The 19,367-nt window shown below is 53.3% G+C and overlaps 6 protein-coding genes across 6 annotated transcripts; 2 read left to right on the forward strand and 4 right to left on the reverse strand.

Moving 5' to 3' along the window:
• Positions 1–1,084: 1,084 nt before the first annotated feature.
• Positions 1,085–3,848, forward strand: PtrM4_039140 (Herpes-BLLF1 multi-domain protein; the record flags this gene model as incomplete). Its single annotated transcript, XM_066104317.1, has 3 exons — positions 1,085–2,114; positions 2,164–3,549; positions 3,637–3,848. 3 exons carry the CDS (start codon positions 1,085–1,087, stop codon positions 3,846–3,848), a joined length of 2,628 nt encoding a protein of 875 aa, XP_065958881.1.
• Positions 3,849–4,285: 437 nt separating this feature from the next.
• PtrM4_039150 (SUR7 multi-domain protein) lies at positions 4,286–5,428 on the reverse strand (the record flags this gene model as incomplete). The annotated part of the gene is made up of 4 exons (XM_066104318.1): positions 4,286–4,292; positions 4,344–4,693; positions 4,770–5,216; positions 5,273–5,428. 4 exons carry the CDS (start codon positions 5,426–5,428, stop codon positions 4,286–4,288), a joined length of 960 nt encoding a protein of 319 aa, XP_065958882.1.
• A 2,146-nt stretch (positions 5,429–7,574) lies between these two features.
• PtrM4_039160 (Transglutaminase enzyme, putative cysteine protease) lies at positions 7,575–8,524 on the reverse strand (the record flags this gene model as incomplete). Its single annotated transcript, XM_001937735.2, has 2 exons — positions 7,575–8,011; positions 8,062–8,524. The coding sequence occupies 2 exons, from the start codon at positions 8,522–8,524 to the stop codon at positions 7,575–7,577; spliced, it is 900 nt and encodes a 299-aa protein (XP_001937770.2).
• A 3,083-nt stretch (positions 8,525–11,607) lies between these two features.
• Positions 11,608–14,867, reverse strand: PtrM4_039170 (Na-H-Exchanger multi-domain protein; the record flags this gene model as incomplete). Its single annotated transcript, XM_001937734.2, has 6 exons — positions 11,608–11,612; positions 11,837–13,331; positions 13,384–13,946; positions 14,004–14,103; positions 14,163–14,579; positions 14,730–14,867. The coding sequence occupies 6 exons, from the start codon at positions 14,865–14,867 to the stop codon at positions 11,608–11,610; spliced, it is 2,718 nt and encodes a 905-aa protein (XP_001937769.2).
• A 1,348-nt stretch (positions 14,868–16,215) lies between these two features.
• Positions 16,216–17,268, reverse strand: PtrM4_039180 (CYB5, Cytochrome b involved in lipid metabolism; the record flags this gene model as incomplete). Its single annotated transcript, XM_001937733.1, has 1 exon — positions 16,216–17,268. One exon carries the CDS (start codon positions 17,266–17,268, stop codon positions 16,216–16,218), a length of 1,053 nt encoding a protein of 350 aa, XP_001937768.1.
• Positions 17,269–17,660: 392 nt separating this feature from the next.
• On the forward strand, positions 17,661–19,224 carry PtrM4_039190 (PncB, Nicotinic acid phosphoribosyltransferase; the record flags this gene model as incomplete). The annotated part of the gene is made up of 3 exons (XM_001937732.1): positions 17,661–17,850; positions 17,898–18,947; positions 18,992–19,224. 3 exons carry the CDS (start codon positions 17,661–17,663, stop codon positions 19,222–19,224), a joined length of 1,473 nt encoding a protein of 490 aa, XP_001937767.1.
• Between the last annotated feature and the right edge of the window lie 143 nt (positions 19,225–19,367).

Below are 19,367 nucleotides of genomic sequence, written 5' to 3' on the forward strand. Positions count from 1 at the left end.
CCGTAGGCGGTGCTCCCACGTGCGTTCAGCCACCAACGCTTCTAGAGCAACGGTTTTGTCATGACGATGTTCTTGAAACGATGATTTCGGTCCGCCCGTGGGCGCCAAAGCTAGTCTTGACTCGCGCTATATTGCCGTCGCTATTCTCAACAGGTAGCCCGTCGCGACATTTTGCCGAGGCGGTGCTGGGGCTATTGAAAATGTAGATCAACGCCCTCCGACGTCAGTATCGAAGTGCAATAATCATTACGACAAGGCCAGAACCATTGCGAATTGATGTGCTAGTATATCTATAGCATGATTGTGTGCCCAGAACTCTACGTAGAGTGCATTATGCTTATCGACGCAATGCGCTTGTCGAACTTTCAATGCCATCATGTATAGTCTCGTTCCACCGCGAGTATTTTTGGCCGCAGCGTTCAAGGGCCTCAACAGAGCTAGTTGTCTTGTTTTTGCTTGCATGATATGGTCTGAATTAGAGCCACAGCAGCTGCGTGTAACAACTACAAATGCACCTTACTGCAAAAACCAGCCATGCAATATTTGGCACAGCGTGGGATGCCCACCTGCTCCTTTGCTCCCTTGCCGTCCAAGTGTAACACCTTGATTATAGCAAAGTCTCCCGTATGTTTGTGAGGTGAGGGTCGCTATCTTATAGTGCTCAACGTGTCGATAACCGGCGTGATGGCTCTCGGGTATGCTCGTGGAGCGCGGAGTCAGGTTATAGCACAAGGCTGCGGTACAGGGACTAAATGGTGCGAGTGAATGTTCAGGAGCATAGTATGAAGCAATTGAGAAAACAGCTGAGTGTCCAGCTGGTTCTGTTGCGATGTTTTTGCCATTGCAGTGGATAATATCGTGAGGTTGCTGCGGAGGAGATGCGGAGGTCGTCGATAGCTCGGAAAAACTGTGACCGAGCTCCGGTCAGACCCACCGAAAAGTCGTCTCGCCAAGAGTTCGAGAGAACTTCAAGATCAAGCTCGGCCGTCGCAATGTCTGTATTGCCTTGATGTCAGCGCTCAGCCTGTAGACGTGCGCGTAGATTACCATATAACGAGGCGCAACAACTCTCCCAGCGCCAATCATGGACATTCACCGCTCCCGTTTCGTGCCCTATCCGCCTTCTGCAATCAACGCGCTCGCCTTTTCACACCCGGAAGCCGAACACGGGCAGCAAGAACAAGATTCTCTGCGACTCGCGATTGGACGCGCAAATGGAAACATCGAGATATGGAACCCAGCAAAGGGTTCTTGGTTGCAAGAGAAGGTCTTTTATGGGGGTAAAGACAGGAGCGTCGAAGGGCTTGCCTGGACTCAAGAGCCGGATGAGCGCAATGCGCATGGAAAGATTGTGCCCGGGCGCCTGAGGCTCTTCAGTATCGGCTACTCCAGTAGCGTTACAGAATGGGATTTGATCACCGGCCTTCCTGCGCGCCATTCCGACGGTAACCACAGCGAAGTCTGGTGCTTCGCTGCTCAGCCTAGGCAGAAGAATATGGCGAAAGGCGCAAAAGAACTTCATATGCGCCAGAAACTAGTCGCTGGTTGCGCAGATGGAACAATCGTTTTACTATCTACAGAAGACAACGACCTCACCTTCGAGCGCTTCGTTTCTCGCGCCACGAACAAGAAGGCGCGCGCACTGAGTATCACATACAAGGATCAGAACACTGTATTGGCCGGATTTGCGGACAGCATGATTCGAGTGTTCGATACGAGGAATGGCAACGTCATCAGAAGCATATCCCTAGGTAGCGGTCCCAGTGGCGGACCAAAGGAAATCTTGGTGTGGAAGGTTAAGTGCCTTCCAAACGGCGATTTCGTATCTGGCGACTCGACTGGTGATATTCGGATCTACAATGGCAAGAACTACAGTCAGGTGCAGAGGATATCTGGACACGAGGCGGATGTACTTGATCTCGCTGTAACGCGCGACGGATGCAGCATCTTCAGTGCTGGTATGGATCGCCGCACCTGTCTCTACACAAGCAAGAAAGGACAATCTGGTCAGAGCGGAAAATGGCGAAAGGTGTCACACCAGAGGCATCATGAGCATGATGTCAAAACCATGGCGACATACGAAGGCAACAAACTCAGCGTTGTGGTCACCGGAGGTATGGCAACCCCTTCGATTTGAAAATGGCTAAACTAACACTAAAAAAGGTATCGACACACAGCCGATTGTTGTCCCTATCCGTCAATTCGGAAGGGAACTAAGCCGTGGTCTTCCAGCTTTGCCTCCTACACCCCCTCTGACGAGCGCCCCCGACGCAAGGTTGTTGGTCAGTTGGTGGAATACAGAAGTGCGGATATGGCGTGTCAAACCCCAGGATGACGGTACGGAGAAGCCCAAGGTGGTCGCACGCCTGGCTCTACAAGGAGAGGAGAACATCATATCGGTATCGATTTCCGGAGATGGTGGGCTTTTGGCTGTTGCAACAGCCAGTATGGTTAAGCTGTTCCAGCTGCTACATCCACAGGCAGGAGCTGGTGCCGGTCTACGTATACGAAAGCTCGATATGCCTTCGATTGCGGGTGCAAAATCACTAAAGATGTCCGCAGCCGGCACATGGCTTGCAGCAATCCTAGCAACCGACGAGGTACGGCTGGTTAGGATAGTGCGGACAAACGATCCCACAGATATGCCTCGCGCATTGGAGAAAGTACAGCCTCTCTATCGACTCGATCGCGATATGACTACCCACAATTCACTGAGCGGCCCCTCGGGTTCTTACGAACGATCCATCGCACATGCGAACTTTTCCAAAGATGGCAACGTCTTCGCAGTGGTTGACCTGGCTGGCTATGTGGATACATGGGTCATTGAAGGGCACGAAGATGCTACCGCGCCAGAGATTGACGTCGATGATTCAAGCCCAGCTATGGAAGATGCCGATGGTTCAGACGACGAGGAAGAGTCCTATGAGCAAATAACATACCTCGGCCAGCACTGGATAAGAAATCCCTCTGGTCACCTCCTCCCTCGTCTCGACGCAACGCCCGTTCTACTCTCTTTCCAACCCACCCCGGACGCCTCGACTCAACCAGTACCCAACGGCAACCCCGCTGTCCACCCCACGAGACAAAACCCGCACCCTCACTCCCACGAGCTACCCACGGGCGACTACCACCTCCTCCTTGTCTCGGCAGAACACCAACTCTACCTCTTTGACGTAATGTCCGGCCGTCTCTCCGACTGGTCGCGAAGAAACCCGCCTTCCAGCTACCCACGCGAATACAAGCAACTCGACCTCCCCGCCAAAGGCTGTATCTGGGACATATCAGCCTCCACCTCCCAACGCCGCGTGTGGCTCTACGGCGAAAAATGGCTCTTCATGTTCGACCTCGGAAAAGACCTCAACACGACCGTCTCCGACGCCGAGCAGCACGCGGGCAAGAAGCGTAAGCGCGACCTTGTCAGCAAACACAACAGCGGCGCTGGTGACGCGGTTCCCCCCAAAGAAGCCCCCGTCACCAAAATGCGCAAGTTCCAGACCGACGACGACGAAAAGGCACGCCAGAAGTGGATCGATGTTAATGCCCCGCTGCGTAAATCAGACGCTGAGGACGATGACGACGACGATGCCGAGGGCGACGCGAATCCCTTGGCTAGTCTACGTAGGGCAAACACGCAAGACGGTAAGGAGCACCAGCAACAGCAAAACGGTCATGACGAGGATCAGCAGACTAAGCCGTGGTGGCATACGCTCAAGTACCGCCCTATACTCGGTATTGTGCCCATTAGTGCGGATGATGGCGTTCATGCGCCAGAGGTGGTGCTGGTGGAGCGGCCGAGTTGGGATCTGGATCTTCCGCCTAGGTTTGTGGGAAGTCATGAACAGCAGTGAGGGGGTTTTGGTTGTGTTTACGTATATGTGTGTGTATGCATGTTAGGTTAGAGAAATTAACCTTGTCGATTTTCCGAGACTTGGGTTGCGTGTGTTTGGTCATGTAGATGTTGGTGTTGAACATGCGAATCGTGCACAGCAAGCTTTTGGATGATGTGATGTAGATATAGATATGTATATGATGTTGTTTTGTTCATCTCAGTTTCGCTCATCCCTAATCTGCCGGGTATGTTGATAACGATACACGCCATGTAAAAGATGCAAGAACACCCCGTAAACAAAACCGTTGCCCAAATGCAAGAAAGCGCCATTCGGGGTATACCGACCCAGCACCTCTCACCCTCGCAGAACAGAAAAATCCAAAGAAAAGCAAATGGTCATACAAGTCGTTAAACAACAGTCAGTCCCTCACCCCCTTCCCCTTCTCACATCCCTCCTTACATCCTCCTAACCAAACCTCACGTTATCTAAACCCTCGACCTAAACGGCTCATACGCCGTCGGACCCGCGGGCCCCTTGTTCTGATGCGACCCGGGCCACTCCTGCATCTGATGTCCCTGCTGTCCACCAAACGCGGGGCTAGAAACGCGCTCATACGTATACGGAGTCTTCTCGACGGAAACCTTCTTATGGGGGCTCTTGCCACTGCAGCAGCAGACGCTGATGAGCCAGAAGAAGCCCGAGGCGATGCTGAAGGCGACGGCGAGCCAGAGGGTGGAGAGCATGCGCGAGCCCATTGAGGCGTCGATGTTGTAGGGCTCGAGGACGGTTTTGAAGACGCCGGTTACGGTGCCGTAGATTGCTGTTGCTGTTGCGGCGGCGGCGAGGGCGAAGAGGGTTTGGGCCTGGGAAACGTTAGAAAAATGGGTTCTTGTGATGATGTTTGGGGCTGGGTTGGGTGGTGTTGAGGGGAGGACATACGGTAGAAACAATGGTAGTAACCAAACTACCCCAACGACTGAAAATCGCAAAAAAGCCAACGACAAACTCGACAATCGTCAAAACCAGGGTAATAACAAACGCCCAGTTCATCCATCCTGCTGCTTTCGCATACGCATTCATGCCCTTGTCGTACTTGTCGCCGAGCAGCGTCTGCACGCTTGTGTTGTTGAGCTGCCAGATAGCCAAGGGATCAAAGTGGAACTGGAACTTGCGAGGGGAGCAGTAGGTAATCTTCTCCTCGCCCGTCTTGTTGTTTACAATGTCGCCTTCGCAGTAGGAGAAGAGGCCAACTTGGTAGAAGTCCTTGAGTTCCTTTGAGTTTGCCTTTGCGCTGATGGCGTCGAGGAAGTCGTTGTTGATCTTGACGCCCTTGGGCAGTTTGTCCGTGATGACATTCGGGTCGAGCGTTATGTTTGCTGTGTTGGCCTGGTGTCATGTTAGAGGGGGGAACAGTCGTGTACGGTTGTGTGTAGAGAACATACCCTGAAGAAATATAGTTCTCGTCCGAGATCGGTGGCCGGCGCGTTGTTACCCTTCCATGGTGTTTGGCCCATCATGACGATGACAAAACATATTAAAGATGCGAGGGTAAGGCACATGGGCGTGAGAATACACGCAAAGCGACCGACTTTGCCCATGTTTGCGCTGCTGTACTGTGTTTGGGTAAAAGCTGCGTGCTGGTAGGGTATGCGAAGGACTGATGTCACTCAGTAGCGGAGAAAAGAGATGCTAGTTGTAGCGATCGTGTCGGCCGCGCGGTTTCGTGGACAAAATCACCGGCACGGATGCGTGGTTGCAAATACGCAAAAGAAGCTAAAACGGCAAACGACTGGAGATGAAATGTGTGTGACAGTCCAAGCGGGCAAACCTGAGCATTTGTACACTTTCTCACTCAAACGCAAAGCTGAAATGCGCAAGGCTAGGTGCCCAGGCTGGAGGGGGCTGAGCGGCCACACAGCTGAGGAGCATGAGGGACCGTGCGAGCGGGATCTAGGTGGCTTATCCTGGTAGTCGGGCTTACTTGGCCTTCACCAGCCTCAATGTGCTTGCGACGGTTGTGGCATGCGGTGGTGGGCTTAGAGTGCTGACCCCAGATGATGACACTGCATCTATGCTGTGAAGGAAGTAGTGCACAAGTATAGTCTTTGCTCCACGACACTAAGTGCCAGTCAACGTACGTGTTACCAAGGCTGGTGCTTTGCAAGTACGACGACGACGAGCAAGCTTATGCGACGTGATTAATCCTGCTTTTGCATCGTCAAAGAATTGTAATGGACTAAGGCTGGACCTCAGGCTGATACTCCTCATCTTTAGGGCCCATGATGCGCACTGAGCAGCTTGGTTCCGTGTAAAGAAGACGTTTCATCCCTCAGTTCAAAAGCACCGGTAATTCCCCCCAGCAGCTTTAACATGCACTTTCTGACCCTTGCCTCGTCGCAATGCCATGGCATACGTATATTGTACATGTACGTACCGGTACCAAGCTTTCTAAAAGATACCCACTTCCGATGGCACCTCAACATGGCACTAGGAAAATGAAGAGGAAAAACCTCGGAGGCAAAAAGTCGCAGAGCCTCAAAGTTCCTCGTCACCCTCGGCCGCTGACGAAACACCAAGTCTTGCTTGGCGGGGTCTAACAGTCATAGGTGGTTATTTATAGGCCACATCTCCCCTGCGAAGCACATCTTAACCCGATTGAGGAATGATTAGCGACACGAACGGCCCGCATGTCACAGTGCTGAGTGCTGATCTTACATGATGAGTACTATCGTTCACTCTCCCACCATCACGAGCGGCATCCCAGACGCAGTCAACCATGTTTGAACAGAGAGCGACGACGTTGCTTTATCTACTCCGTCATCGACAACATGCCTTGACCATAGTGGGGAGGTAGGACGTTTGAGAAATGGACGGGTAGACCCTGGAGATCACATCCCGTGTCTCTGCTGTAATCACCTTGTGCGCTTAACGCGCGTCCCCGCAAATCTTTCGCCCACCGACTTTGATCATCATTGTCACCCATGTCTCACGAGATTGCGCCAGTAGTTCAACGTGGTTTGCAGAAACATTGCCAATCATGGCTTTGATTTTCCTGATTGCGTCTTCTCGACTGATCTTGCAGCCTGCCCTGCATCTTGGGCGCTGCCGTCACCCAAAGAGACGCGCGTCGACCCCTCTTACACCTCAGCTCCCTTCCAGCCGCGGCTCCCACACCACAATTGTACAACACATCCAACTCTTGGAGGTGCCAATATTGCAGTGAATGCCTAGAAACATGAAAACCCGTGCCTTGTGCGTACAAATGACCAAAATGCTCGTAACATACGAAAAAGACGTGAGATATCGCAAATCGTGAACAGAAATTGCAAAATGGTGTATAAACAGTGCCGCCAAAACCCTGCGTGCACACAAAAGAAGCTGAAGTAAACTATGCAGTTTTGCAAAGAAAATCAGTCGCCCGTGGGGCGGTAAACAATAGGAAATGCCTCTGTGGAGGTAGGTGCAGACATTAGAGGTTACCGGAAAAGTCTCTTGGATGTTGCTCCAGAACGCCGGCGCAAATAAGTCGAAGTGGCGATGAATCCCAGTTCTATGTTTTACAGGCGGGACTGTCGTCCGCGTAATGAGTGTCGCGGGGATATGAAAAGGGTATCTTGGTTTCTATCGGGGTCTACATGCTCGAGCGATGCACTATCGTGTCGGTCGGCGTACGTTGTAGGCATGAAGCGATGGAAAGGTGCCGGGAGATGGTGAAGTGAAGGTAGAGCGGGGCCACGAGGGCTTTCAACGCTGGTGTTGGTTTCGGGGGTCTTGCTGGTTCTGTTGCTGTCCACCTTCGTTGCGCGCTCGTATCCATTGGGCGTTGCCGCTCATTCGCCCTTCCAATGCCTTTTGGGCATCTGGGTCCAGGCGGCGGGTGACTTGGCCGTTGATGATGTCCTCTGGGGACAACTTGCTGACGGCATTTACAATGGAGGAAATGACATTGGCGCGGAGCTCCTTGGCTTCGCGGATGTCCTCGCCCTCGAGGCGGAACTTGTCCTGCTTGGACATGTTGCTTCGTCGTGTTGCTCGGATCTCATCCATGATGTGGAGAAGGACAGCCTCTGGCGCGCGGTTACGCTCGGCAGCATGCTTAGCGTCACGGACGTAGCGGCGAGTGACGTCCATGGCACCATCAGCTGAAAAGGCGATGCAGTACGAGAGCTTCTTGCCCCAGCCTGAAAACGTGTTAGTAGCTGCAGAAGCGAGGGCTTGAAAAGAAACATACCTTCAGTGTATAACCGGGGCTTGTCCCAGGCCTCTTCACAGGCATCTACGTGGATCCATCGCTTGCGGTGCACAGAGTAAACCTCGGTCCAGACGTGGTCCTCTGCGTTCCATACCCAACGAACTCTCGAACCCACGGCGCGGCAAAGCATGCTGAAGCAATTGGCCCACTCGCCGCATCGACCTTTTCGTGTCTGGAGCAGGACAAAAGCGTCGTTGTATCGTGGGAAGCGCTCGTAGTTTTTGCAGCCTTCGTGTGAGCAACGGTAGGCCTCGACCTGGTTGGCGCCACGTGCTTGCTCGTCAGGGAGTGGTGGAGTGATGCCAACGGCCACTGTTGGTGAGTAGCATCGCGAGCAGGGCGGGTTGTTGACCCATGAGAAAAACGATCGCTTGAACCATCGGAGAAGTGCGCGAACAACGCAGTCCTGGTAGCCCCAGGCAGCCTTCTTTCCAGCCGCCATGCTCTCGGCCTCGGCCTGCAGAATTTGGCTCTCTTCCTCGGCCTCGTCGTAGATCTTCTCGAGTGGAATGACGCGTAGCGCCTCATCGAGCAGTCCTGGGTTCTCCCATCGGAGGGGCATGTTGGAGAGTGAGTGCAGCATGTTCTTGAATCGCAGTGATCGTGCATCGCGCGGCGCCTCAGGTACGAGTGGAATGTTCTTGAGCGATGCGTACGTGGGCGGGGCGGCGGCGTGCGACGAGGGCGGCTGGGGAGATACAAAGTCTCGCGGAGCTGGTGATGATGATCGTGATTGTGAAGTCCGCGATGTGAGGTCGTTCATTCGCTTTGTGCTGAGGACGTGGCGAAACTGCTCCGTCATCTCGGCGGCTAATCTGTCAGTGTCCATTTTCTGGTGTGCGGAGCGCTGAGCGCTGTTGTTGTGATCCATGACGGGCAGGTGCGAGCTGCTAGTCGCAGTGTGGGTGTGCGCGGTGGTCGTGTGTTTAGGCAGTGGTGGAGGTTATGGTGTCGGGGAGTGTTCGGTGTATAGCGTGCAAGACAGGCTCAAGGCTGCGGATTGGCAGTGCACAGCCCGATGATGCAGCGGCGCAGCAACGAAACAGCCACCTCGCAGGTATTCTGGGAAACACAGCTGTTGTCGAAGGTCGCGGAGGGGAGCTGCTGCTGCAGGCGTGTATCCGGCGCTGGAAGACACAAAAAGCTCGTTCGTCGATGTTTTCCTGGAGTCGTGCGTGTGGACGGGTGCGAACGAGGGTAATTGATTGAGGGATGGGGCAAGAGGGCGACGACGAGCGCTAGCCGCCTTGGGCTGTGTTGACGCGGCCCTGTCGCGGCTTCCTCACGTCTAGAACCCACAACACCGACCAGCCGTGACCGTGACCTGCAACCACGTAACGACGGTCAGATCGGCGTAGCCCTGACCCGCCAGCTGCGACATGGACGAGCGTGAGCGCTTGCACTCCCGACGACCTTGTGGATTGCGGATGCGCATTGCGAAAGCTCTACATGATAACAGCCTGAACTGCACTCCTTCCGTCTTGTCACCCTTCACCCACAACCGTCCGACGCTGCCAACGCAGGGGCAGGCGCCCGTTCGCTAAGCGTGGCAGTGGCAGTGGCAGTGGCAGGTACGCACTGCAGCTTGCGCAATCTTTGGTGAACCACTTTCACCCTCTCGACTCGCTGGTCTTGGCCTTCGGCGTGCGCAATCAGGTCCGAACTTTACATCACCAATGGTTTCGTGGCCGACGCCCAGACTTGCACCACCCGTCTCGCAACTATACAAGCTTTGCTACCCCATTGACGACGCCTTTACAAAGTCAGAATTGAGAAATCTGTCTCTTTGCATGCTAATGCACTTTGTTTTTCGGGGCCACACGTCGCCATGACGAGCTCTTTCCCCATATTACCTTAGCACCCTCAATATCTACGCCTTCTCACCGACCGGCCTGGCTTGGCGCACCGCTCCTTTGCTAGTTGCTAGTCAAACGGTTACAATATTCGTCTGTTGACTTCTCATCTCCCTTGGCCCTCAGTTTTGTATTTAGCGTCACGTCTGCGGCACGCCTAAGTGGTGGGCATGTTGATCGTTCGCTAGCCACGCGTCCGTCCAAGCCCACTGAATCCCCACTAATCCTACTGTACACTGACCACCGCCTTCCGACATCAATCTCTTCAAGACCGACCCAACATGGCCAAATCTAAATGGCCTTTTGCCCTTCGATCGCATTCTCTTCCTGTTTTCTTTTTCGCCATCTGAATCCACCTTCCCTTTGCTGTGGGCTGTCCGTCTCCACCACGCCTCCAGCCCAATGCCGCATGCGTGCATGCGCGGCCCGGTGTCTCTCGGTCGTGCATCTCTCCGATCAGCTGCAAGTCATAATCCGATTACGACGTGTGTGCGACAAAATTGTTGCCTACCTCGTCGTTGGGTTCCGTACTTGGCGCACATGCGATCTTCTAGAACAAGCACCACCAATGCTTTGCAAGGCTGGAAACATGAGCAACGCGCACCACATGTTCCAATGTTGCACTCGATGGCATGCTGTCGCACCATCGTGTGTACGCTTACCGCCCACCTCGTGACATGATACCGCTTGAAATCAAAAAGCTTCTTCGAACCTACACCGCAACCGGGCCTGGGCTTGATCTGGAACAATATAGACAGCTGATAACGGTTGATGCACAACTAATTAATCGGCCAATTATCCAAACCCGGTATATCCCGTTCCACTGCACGAATACCCGCCCCTCTCGTCCACTACCTCCAACCTCGTGCGCCTCGTTGCACCATCATACGTACTTGCAAGAAGCTGCCAGCCAAACCATCGGCAGTTGGCGATTGCCCGCAAGGATAACCAAAACTGTCAATCCGCATGATACTCATTTCCCACAGAAGCGTGAATCAGTTTCTAGGGTTACGAGTCCACACACAGACACGCAGCACGACCGGGGAAGGGCTGACGTAGACCTAGTTCAGACACGGACCCCACGTAACATCGAGTACGTACTCCAACCATTCCTCTTCCGGCGCGTGTATCTGTACGTGGACACATCTGGGGAGGGATGCTCGTGTATCGGCGGGAGTATTAGGTCCGAACTTCTTCCTAGTCCTGGAGCGGCCCCGGGCGCAGCGGTTCAACAAGGTTACGTACACGTTACCAGTCAATGATCCCAGTAGGCACGTGTGTGTACCGTTGATTATCGACTTGGCTTCTTACCCTCGTATACGTATGTTGCTGAGCTTGATTGTTGTCATGACTGAAGAACCAAGGGCGAAGAGAACCGCTTTTTCCTCGAGCGGGGCGACCCGGTGAAGAGAGCCCAAGCCAGGATTGTCCGAGTGGAGTGTTGCTCTTGAAACAAGTCAATAAGCGACCAAAACGACTCCCTTGTCGCTAATCGCTGAGGACTATAGCCACAGGGGGTTTAGGTTGGGTGTTCAGTCCTGTTCATCCAAAGCATCGGGTAGGTATGCTCACCGGTTGTTGCACAACGAACTCCTGCATGTTACTCTTTTACTCGATGGTACATTTCCATGAGACACTTGCTCCAACAAGTATATTAAAAAACACACACAAGTCATACTCAATATTTCACCACACCCCGCTTGCTCCTGCCCCGTGTACCTCTGATTGGAAACGCAAAAAGGAAACTTCGGTGAAAAGCAGTCATCAATTCGCGCCTGCCTGGGGTACACATACGAGGTGGGTGGTGTAAGCCACCGCCGCCACCAACCAAACTAAACTATCACATCTCACATTTCACATCACTTTTACAATTCACAACCCCGCCTTAACAACCAACACACTAGCCCCCAACTTGCTCTCCCACACTCGCTCCGCAAGCACACCCAACGTAGCTGCCGCACTGGTACTCGAACTATTCCGTATCTCATCGGCACCCCCACCGCCGCTACCGCCATGGTTCCCCTTGGCAACCTCTTCCCTCTCGAGCACCGCGTTCCTCGCTACATTCCTGCCCAGCACAATAAGATCACCAGCGTTCCTAGGCGCCTGACCGACTTCTATACTAGCCCTTGCGATGACATCCTTGACAGGCGACGTGGACGTCACAGTCTCGAAGACAACACGGGGTGCAATGTCAATCGGTAAAGAGGCGCGGAGGGAGGCGAAGAAGGCTGCGTCTTGTTCGCGTGAGGAAGATGTGGAAGTAGATGTAGTAGTGATGTCGTGACCTTTTTCCCCCACCGCGGTGGTGGTGATTGTAGTTTTTTCATCCACGGATCCTTCGTTGCGGGGGACGTCGAAATGCACAATCGTCGCTGTGACGTGTGGGTTGCGGGCTAATTGCAACACCAGCCTCAACGCAGTCCAGTCGTCGTTGCCGCCAAAGTAGGGCAGGAAGACGTGGTGGCTTGGGTCTGCAATGGGTGCTGTGACGGCTTTGTCGCGCGTACTTGATAGACTGACGTTGCTGTAAGTGCGGGTGAGTTTGAGCCGTTGCCTGGTGTCTTTATTCTTGCTACCGCTGCTGCCGCCAAAGTTCTTGTTGATGAGGATGGCGACGGGCGTGGAGGCTTGGGCGAGGGTTTGCTGGACAAAGGACGTGTAGGTTGAGGCTTCGAGTTTGTTGCGGGCCTTGTGGTTGGAGTCTTCGATGATGGTTTGTTCCGACATGCCGCCTGTTTCGCTCCAGGGGAGGACCAGGAGGTTCGAGTCAGACGCCCGTGTCGTCAGGGTCTCGGCGAAGGAGGCTTCGGGTACGACCAGGACTTCGCCGCTGACGGCGAGGTTGTGCAGACGGCCGAAAGTACGGAAGGTGTTGACGACGGGGTCGTGGGCGGTGTAGGATTCTATCTCTGATACTTGCATGACGGAGGAGCCACGGTCGGTGAGGTTGAGTAGACGGAGGCCATAGGCTTCTACGGGGCGTTGAGGTGGTGTTTGTTCGGCTACGGCTGTAGACCCGGTTTCCTTGCTTTCGCTGATGGCTTTTGAGGGGTGTTGCTTTGCGGCGAGGAGGTCTGGGGTGCCGCTGAAGAGAGAAGTGAAGGCTAGCAGGTTGGGCATGCTGTCTAGACGGAGGTACACTGTCATGCGTTGGATCTTCTCGGCGGCCATCTTTTCGTACTGGATTACGTCGCCAGCGCCATCAGCGCCGTCGAGAGGCTTGCCGGTGTCCCAGTCGATTTCTCCACGACGCCATGCTTCGACCTTCTTCTGGTACCAGACAGGGTAGAAGAACATGGTCAGCGGTGAGGAGGCGAAGGTGGTGACAAGGGCCATGACGACGAAGATGGTGAAAGTCCTCGTACTCAAGATTCTGGCTTCTAGACCAATGTTCTGCAACTGTTAGTGCTGGAATTCGAGATTACGGGATAAATCGTGCACTTACCAGTACAATGAGTTCTACCAAACCCTTGCAACTCATCAGTGAGCCCACAGTGAAGCACTCCCGCCATAGCATCTTACTGCCACGAGCCGCAAGAGCAGCACTAATGAACTTGGAGAAGAAAGCCACTACAACAACGCCGATGACATAGGCCCAGACGATACCAGAATCCAAAAGGCCAATGTTGGTGTTGAGTCCAGAAAGGGTAAAGTAGAGCGGTAGCAAGAGCGCACCGATCAAATCCTCAATCTTCTCAGCGACCTTGATAGCGAAACCACCTTCGTGGGGGCAAATCAGGCCAGCCATGAAGGCTCCGAAAATGGGGTGAACACCGATGATACCGGTGAAGAACGCCGAACCCAAAGCGATGAGTAGGGTAAGACTGATGATGACTTGACTGGGACCGTCTTGAAGCGCACGTGACCGGCGTAGCACGTAGACGAACACTGGACGGACGCCATAGACCAGAAATAACATGTAGCCTGCACATGTGAGAAGAACCCACAGCGCCGTTAGTCCAGATCCAGCATTGACGAGCGCAACGCAAAGCGCGAGAAGAATCCAGCCTGAACGTTGTCGTTAGCAACCTTTTCGAAAAAGGGGAATCTTTTTGCAATACATACCAACAACATCATTTCCAACACCGGCCGATAGCACAATAACACCAACCGGCGTCATAAGCAGCTTCAATTCCGTCAAGATACGGCAAAGCACCGGAAAAGCCTAGACACCAAGTCAGCAAACCCATCCTCAACCACAAAAACAACCCGAGCATAACATACCGTAATAGCCATAGCCACACCAATAAACAGCATATAAACCGAAAAGTCAATCTGCACCATCCCGGGTTCATCTTTAAACTCGTTGTATAACCCGACCGCAATCGCAGCGCCCAATCCAAACGGCACCGCCATACTCGCAATACCCACATTAAGCGCAATCTTCCAATTGCTCAGCAAGAAGCGCAAATCGACTTCCAAACCGATGATGAAGAGAAACAGAGTCAGACCTAGGTTGGCGACTAGGTTCAGATTGGTCATTGATGCTTGGGGGAAGATTGAGTCTTTGAAACCTGGGATCCGGCCCATGACTGAGGGGCCTAGGATGATGCCGCCGATGATCTCGGAGATGACGCGTGGTTGGCGGATTTTGGAGAGGGGGTAGTTTATCATGTGGCAGACGATTATTATGATGCCGGCCTAGGTGGGTGGGTGGTTAGCTGGTTGTTCTCTGGAGAGTTTGGGGGGATGCGGGTGTTGTGGGAAGGGGAGATGCGGTATAGATTCTCCCCATGGGTTTGTGGATAATGATATCTTGAAGAATTGGTGGGTTGCTAGATGGAGACTTACCTGTATAATGAATAAGGTGAGGGGGTTCTTAGCATCAAAGTGCACTGGATTCATGCCTTCCAGTACACCAGCTTGCGGCGCGACCTTGGGCGGAGCCGTAGGCGACGGACTCGCCATGGCCATAGTCTGCGAAGCCATGACCTCCCTCCAATATCGAAGAAGTTATGTAGCAGTCGTAGTCGTAGTCGCGTTCACCACCGAGCTTCAACGTTCACGTTCAACGAAAACTGAGAAGAACAAAGAAACACAGAGTAAGTAGGTAGACAAACAAAATAAACGTCCTTCACGCGAACCCCATACTTTTTAATCCCCGAACTACGAAGCTTAGAAGGGCCGAGACCAGTCAAGACTCCCCCAGAAAAAAGGCGGGCGTCAGCCCAGAGATTAGGCTAGGCAGGCATCAAGCATGCCCTCTTGGTTCGATGCAGTTCCAACGTTTTTGCTGCTTGCTTACCTGCCCCTACCTACGTACCTACTCCGCGGCCAGCCACCACTGCACCCGACGGAAGCTAAGACAAGTCCCAAGGACGCGCCTCCGAAGAGAACCGCGGTGTGACCGGGGTTTGTGGCTGATAATCCATCACATGCTCGATGCTCGTGCTTCAAGTACGTGCAAGGGCCTACAGTAATACTTGGTGGCTTGTCTTGACTTGGTTGACCTACTCGACTGATTGCTCGCCCGCGGGGTGGGAGCTGAGAATCCCTAGTGAAGGAAAGTAGTGCGCGTGTGCATGTGTTTTGTGCCCCCCAAGATGGCGGCTTCCCCGTCCAATCGTGCACCCGCACACTAAGCACGTTTGCGCTCGCCAGCCGCATGGCGTGAGAGAAATACACCAAAGGCCTGGGTTGACATGTGTTGTTTGCCGTGCCAAGAGTGCCAATTCCGATGAGCTGGACGCAGGACGTGCTCAGATGATACGGGTACTGGGGTTTATAATCGCGCATATCGAGCATCGCGGTGCGCAGGGTGGAGGGGATTCCAATTGTTGTTGCGCTTGAGACGGGTAGTACGTAGATGGGCGTGTGGGAGAGGTCTGCGGGTGCGAGAAACTTCTTTTTCACGACAACACTTGTCATTTGATGTGGTGCGATACTTGCATTGAATATTTTATTATCAATTACAACAACACTACGTCGTTGCACGTACCCAAATCTCATGAGATGGGAAGGGGAGTACGGGATATGACGTTATCTTGCAACGTCGAACACGAGAGAAGTACCGAACTGCATAGCACCGAAGATGTCCCTGAGCTTTGCCGCGGTATGCCACTTACAATCTCGATCAAAGAGATTATCTGAACGGAAGAAACCGATCCTCTAGGTTACTGTTGTCCTCACATCCATAGCTTTCTTGATGGTCATGAGGAGTGACGGTGAGACCTAAGCTTGGTTCCGCCTCTGGGCGTCTTGGAATCGGGAGTGGCATAATTGGCATTCGCAAAACGCCAATCAATGTACATCATATCGTCTATAGGGGTATCATAGCCTAATCCATGTCCTCGAGACTGCCAGCACCGGCACCTTCAGTAGCTTGTGGTAACTGCTCTTCACTAACCATAATTCCTACCATACACTCCCCTAGCATATTCTCCCAATTCACCCACGGATGCACCTCCATAAACAGCTTGGTCCCATCCTTACCCGCGGCCCTCCGTAGCTCACCCTCTCCGCCTGGGTGGAAGGGTAGGTATGGTGATATATTGTATACCTTTCCCTGATAGCTTGACCATGCGGGTTTGCCCTTGCGTCCGTTCTTTTCCTTCAACATGGTGGGTGTAACACGTATCATGGAGTCGACGCCGGACAGATTCTTGCCAGACTTTTGCAAATGTGCCCAGTCAAGTGGAGAGTGACCTGGGGACAAAAGTACCTTTCCTCCTCGCGCTTTTTGTGTCGGGCCCGCACTGGGTGGTAATCCTAGACTGCCGTTTGAGGTGGGTGGGCCGCGATTCGGCAGCGGACCACGGTTGGGAAGAGGCCCAGTTGTGGGTACGCGCATCGACGGAGAGGGCGAGGTGGGAAGGGCGCGCAGGTTTGAAGCTGCGACTCGCGGTGGCGGCATGAGCGAAGTCGTGGGTTTGGGTGGAGGCGCCATGAGGGTTGGCTTGTTAGGCTGCGGTGGCGGCGCCATTACTGACATTGATGGCGCTTTAGAAGCCCGTTGCGCCGAGTTCATGGCGGGAAAGGAGGGCGGTGGTAGGTCATCTTCTTCCTCTTCATCTGAACTTTGGTGCTCGTTGAGCGTAAAGGTCGGTACTGCAGGAACGTCGCCTTCGGGTACCGGCGTCGCCTTTGGTGTCGACTCTCGTGACAGACTCATCGAGCTCCTGCTGTCTTCATGTTTTGTGGGAGACTGCAACTCTATGCTCTGCTCCTCAGTGGGAGCGCTGTCTTGTTTCTGGCCATGCTGCGACTTCTCTGCGACAGCCCGCGAAGGTGCCTGCGTAATACGCGTAATGAAGGCAAGCCATGTGGACGGCGGACGTTGATAGACCAAAAAGGAAAGCGAAAGGGCAAAAATAGAAAGAGCGACAAACATAGCTTGAAGACAAAGAAACCGGAATGATTGAACCCTTCAGGGTTGCGAAGAGCGGAACCACCAAAGCACACGCCTCATGCACATGCTAGGGCCCGTAGGGCTGAAGGGGATCGCGCTAACCTATGATGACTCCACGCGCTGCATGCCGTCATCTTCAGGGCACCCGTAACATCTCACGTGTGGGTGTGTACAATTGCTTTATTCGAGCTGACTCGATGTTTTGAAGACTCTATATAAGAGGCTTTTCTTGCGCATACACGGTTACAGGTCCCACAATTGTTTGCCGCTCTATATAGACTCGCGCCTGCCCCACCACCCCTCCAACACCGCAATCAGATACCGCGACCGCGATTATACTTTACCAAAGCATAGTACCCAAGGCGGACAACATCATGGCGGCGCCGGCGAACTTGCCCGAGGGCATCATTTCTCTCTTGGATACCGACTTGTACAAATTGACTATGCAATGCTGCATACTAAAGTTCTTCCCGGATGTGTCAGTCACGTACAGCTTCACGAACCGCACTCCCGATAAGAAGCTCAGTCGCGCCGCCTTCAAGTGGCTGCAAGCTCAAGTAGATAGTCAGTGCACATGTTTCTGTGATGATAATCTCACTAACCTTGGTCAGAGCTTGAGAACGTAGCTGTCTCCGACGAGGAACTCAAATTCCTCAAAGACAACTGCCCTTATCTAAATGCGCAATACCTACACTTTCTCTCCACATTCCGCCTCAAGCCCTCGAAACAACTCAAACTGTCCTTTGAGCCTGCGAGCGACACCGGTTCGGACAGCGATCAAGGCGACTTCTACATCCATACAGAGGGCCTATGGCTAGACACCATCTTGTATGAGATTCCCTTACTGGCCCTTGTCAGTGAGGCATATTTCAAGTTTGTCGAGACGGATTGGAGTCACCAAGGACAAGTTGAAAAAGCTTATGAGAAAGGGAGAGCGCTATTGGAAAAAGGCTGCATCTTCTCCGAGTTTGGCTCGAGAAGACGGCGTGATTACCACACTCAAGATCTTGTCCTACAAGGCTTGCGGCGCGCGGTAGATGAGGGGACAAAAGCAGGATGGAAAGGCAAACTCTCGGGGACAAGTAATGTTCACTTTGCCATGAAGCATGGACTTGTCCCCATCGGCACGGTTGCGCATGAATGGTTCATGGGCGTAGCTGCAATCACAAACAGCTACGAGAATGCAAATGAGATTGCCCTAGAGTACTGGACAGCTACGTTTGGTGCAGGAGTCTTGAGCATCGCACTTACCGACACGTTTGGTACACCAGCATTCCTCCAGGCGTTCAAGAAGCAGATTCCTCGGATTACCACGGCTATCCCGGGAGGCGGTACAACGCTCGCTTCAGCTGGAAACACGACCACCAGTGACGCCGTGGAATCTCTGTCGTCGACAAAGGCGCCCATCCAGGCACCATACGATGGAGACAAAGGGCCACAGCAGACGTATGCCCAAGTCTTCACAGGCGTGCGCCAAGACTCAGGTGATCCATTAGAGTTCATCAGGATGATGCGGGAGTTCTACGACCAGGAAGGCATCAAGGAAAAGAAGACGATTGTGTTTTCGGATTCTCTAAACATAGAGCTCTGCTTCAAGTATAAAAAGGCGGCGGAAGAACAGGGATTCCAGCCTACGTTTGGCGTCGGGACTTTCTTGACTAGTAAGCATTCACGTGCATATGGTGGAAGAGGCTGACACGCACAGATGATTTCGTCGAGACATCAACGGGAAGCAAGTCAGTACCCCTCAACATTGTTATCAAGATTGCTTCTGCTGCCGGTCGCCACGCCGTTAAGATTAGCGATAATGTTGGCAAGAACACTGGAGACCAGGCAACGGTCAACGAAGTCAAGCAGCGACTTGGGTATCAAGAGAAGTCGTGGGTTGGTGGTGACGAGAAGACTCGGTGGGGCAATGCAGACCAGACAGCCACCTAGAGCTGCGTGTAGCGATGCGTGTAGAGATGACATGCTACTCGTTTATATGACGGGTACGTTTGCGTACGATGACCAGAGTACGTCTTCAGCTGCAAGGCTGAGTCTAGTGCAGACCCACAGAACCTTGGTAAGACCGCCACCGG

This window comes from Pyrenophora tritici-repentis, chromosome 10 (assembly GCF_003171515.1).
Source record: "Pyrenophora tritici-repentis strain M4 chromosome 10, whole genome shotgun sequence".
Classification (NCBI taxonomy): Eukaryota; Fungi; Ascomycota; class Dothideomycetes; order Pleosporales; family Pleosporaceae; genus Pyrenophora; species Pyrenophora tritici-repentis.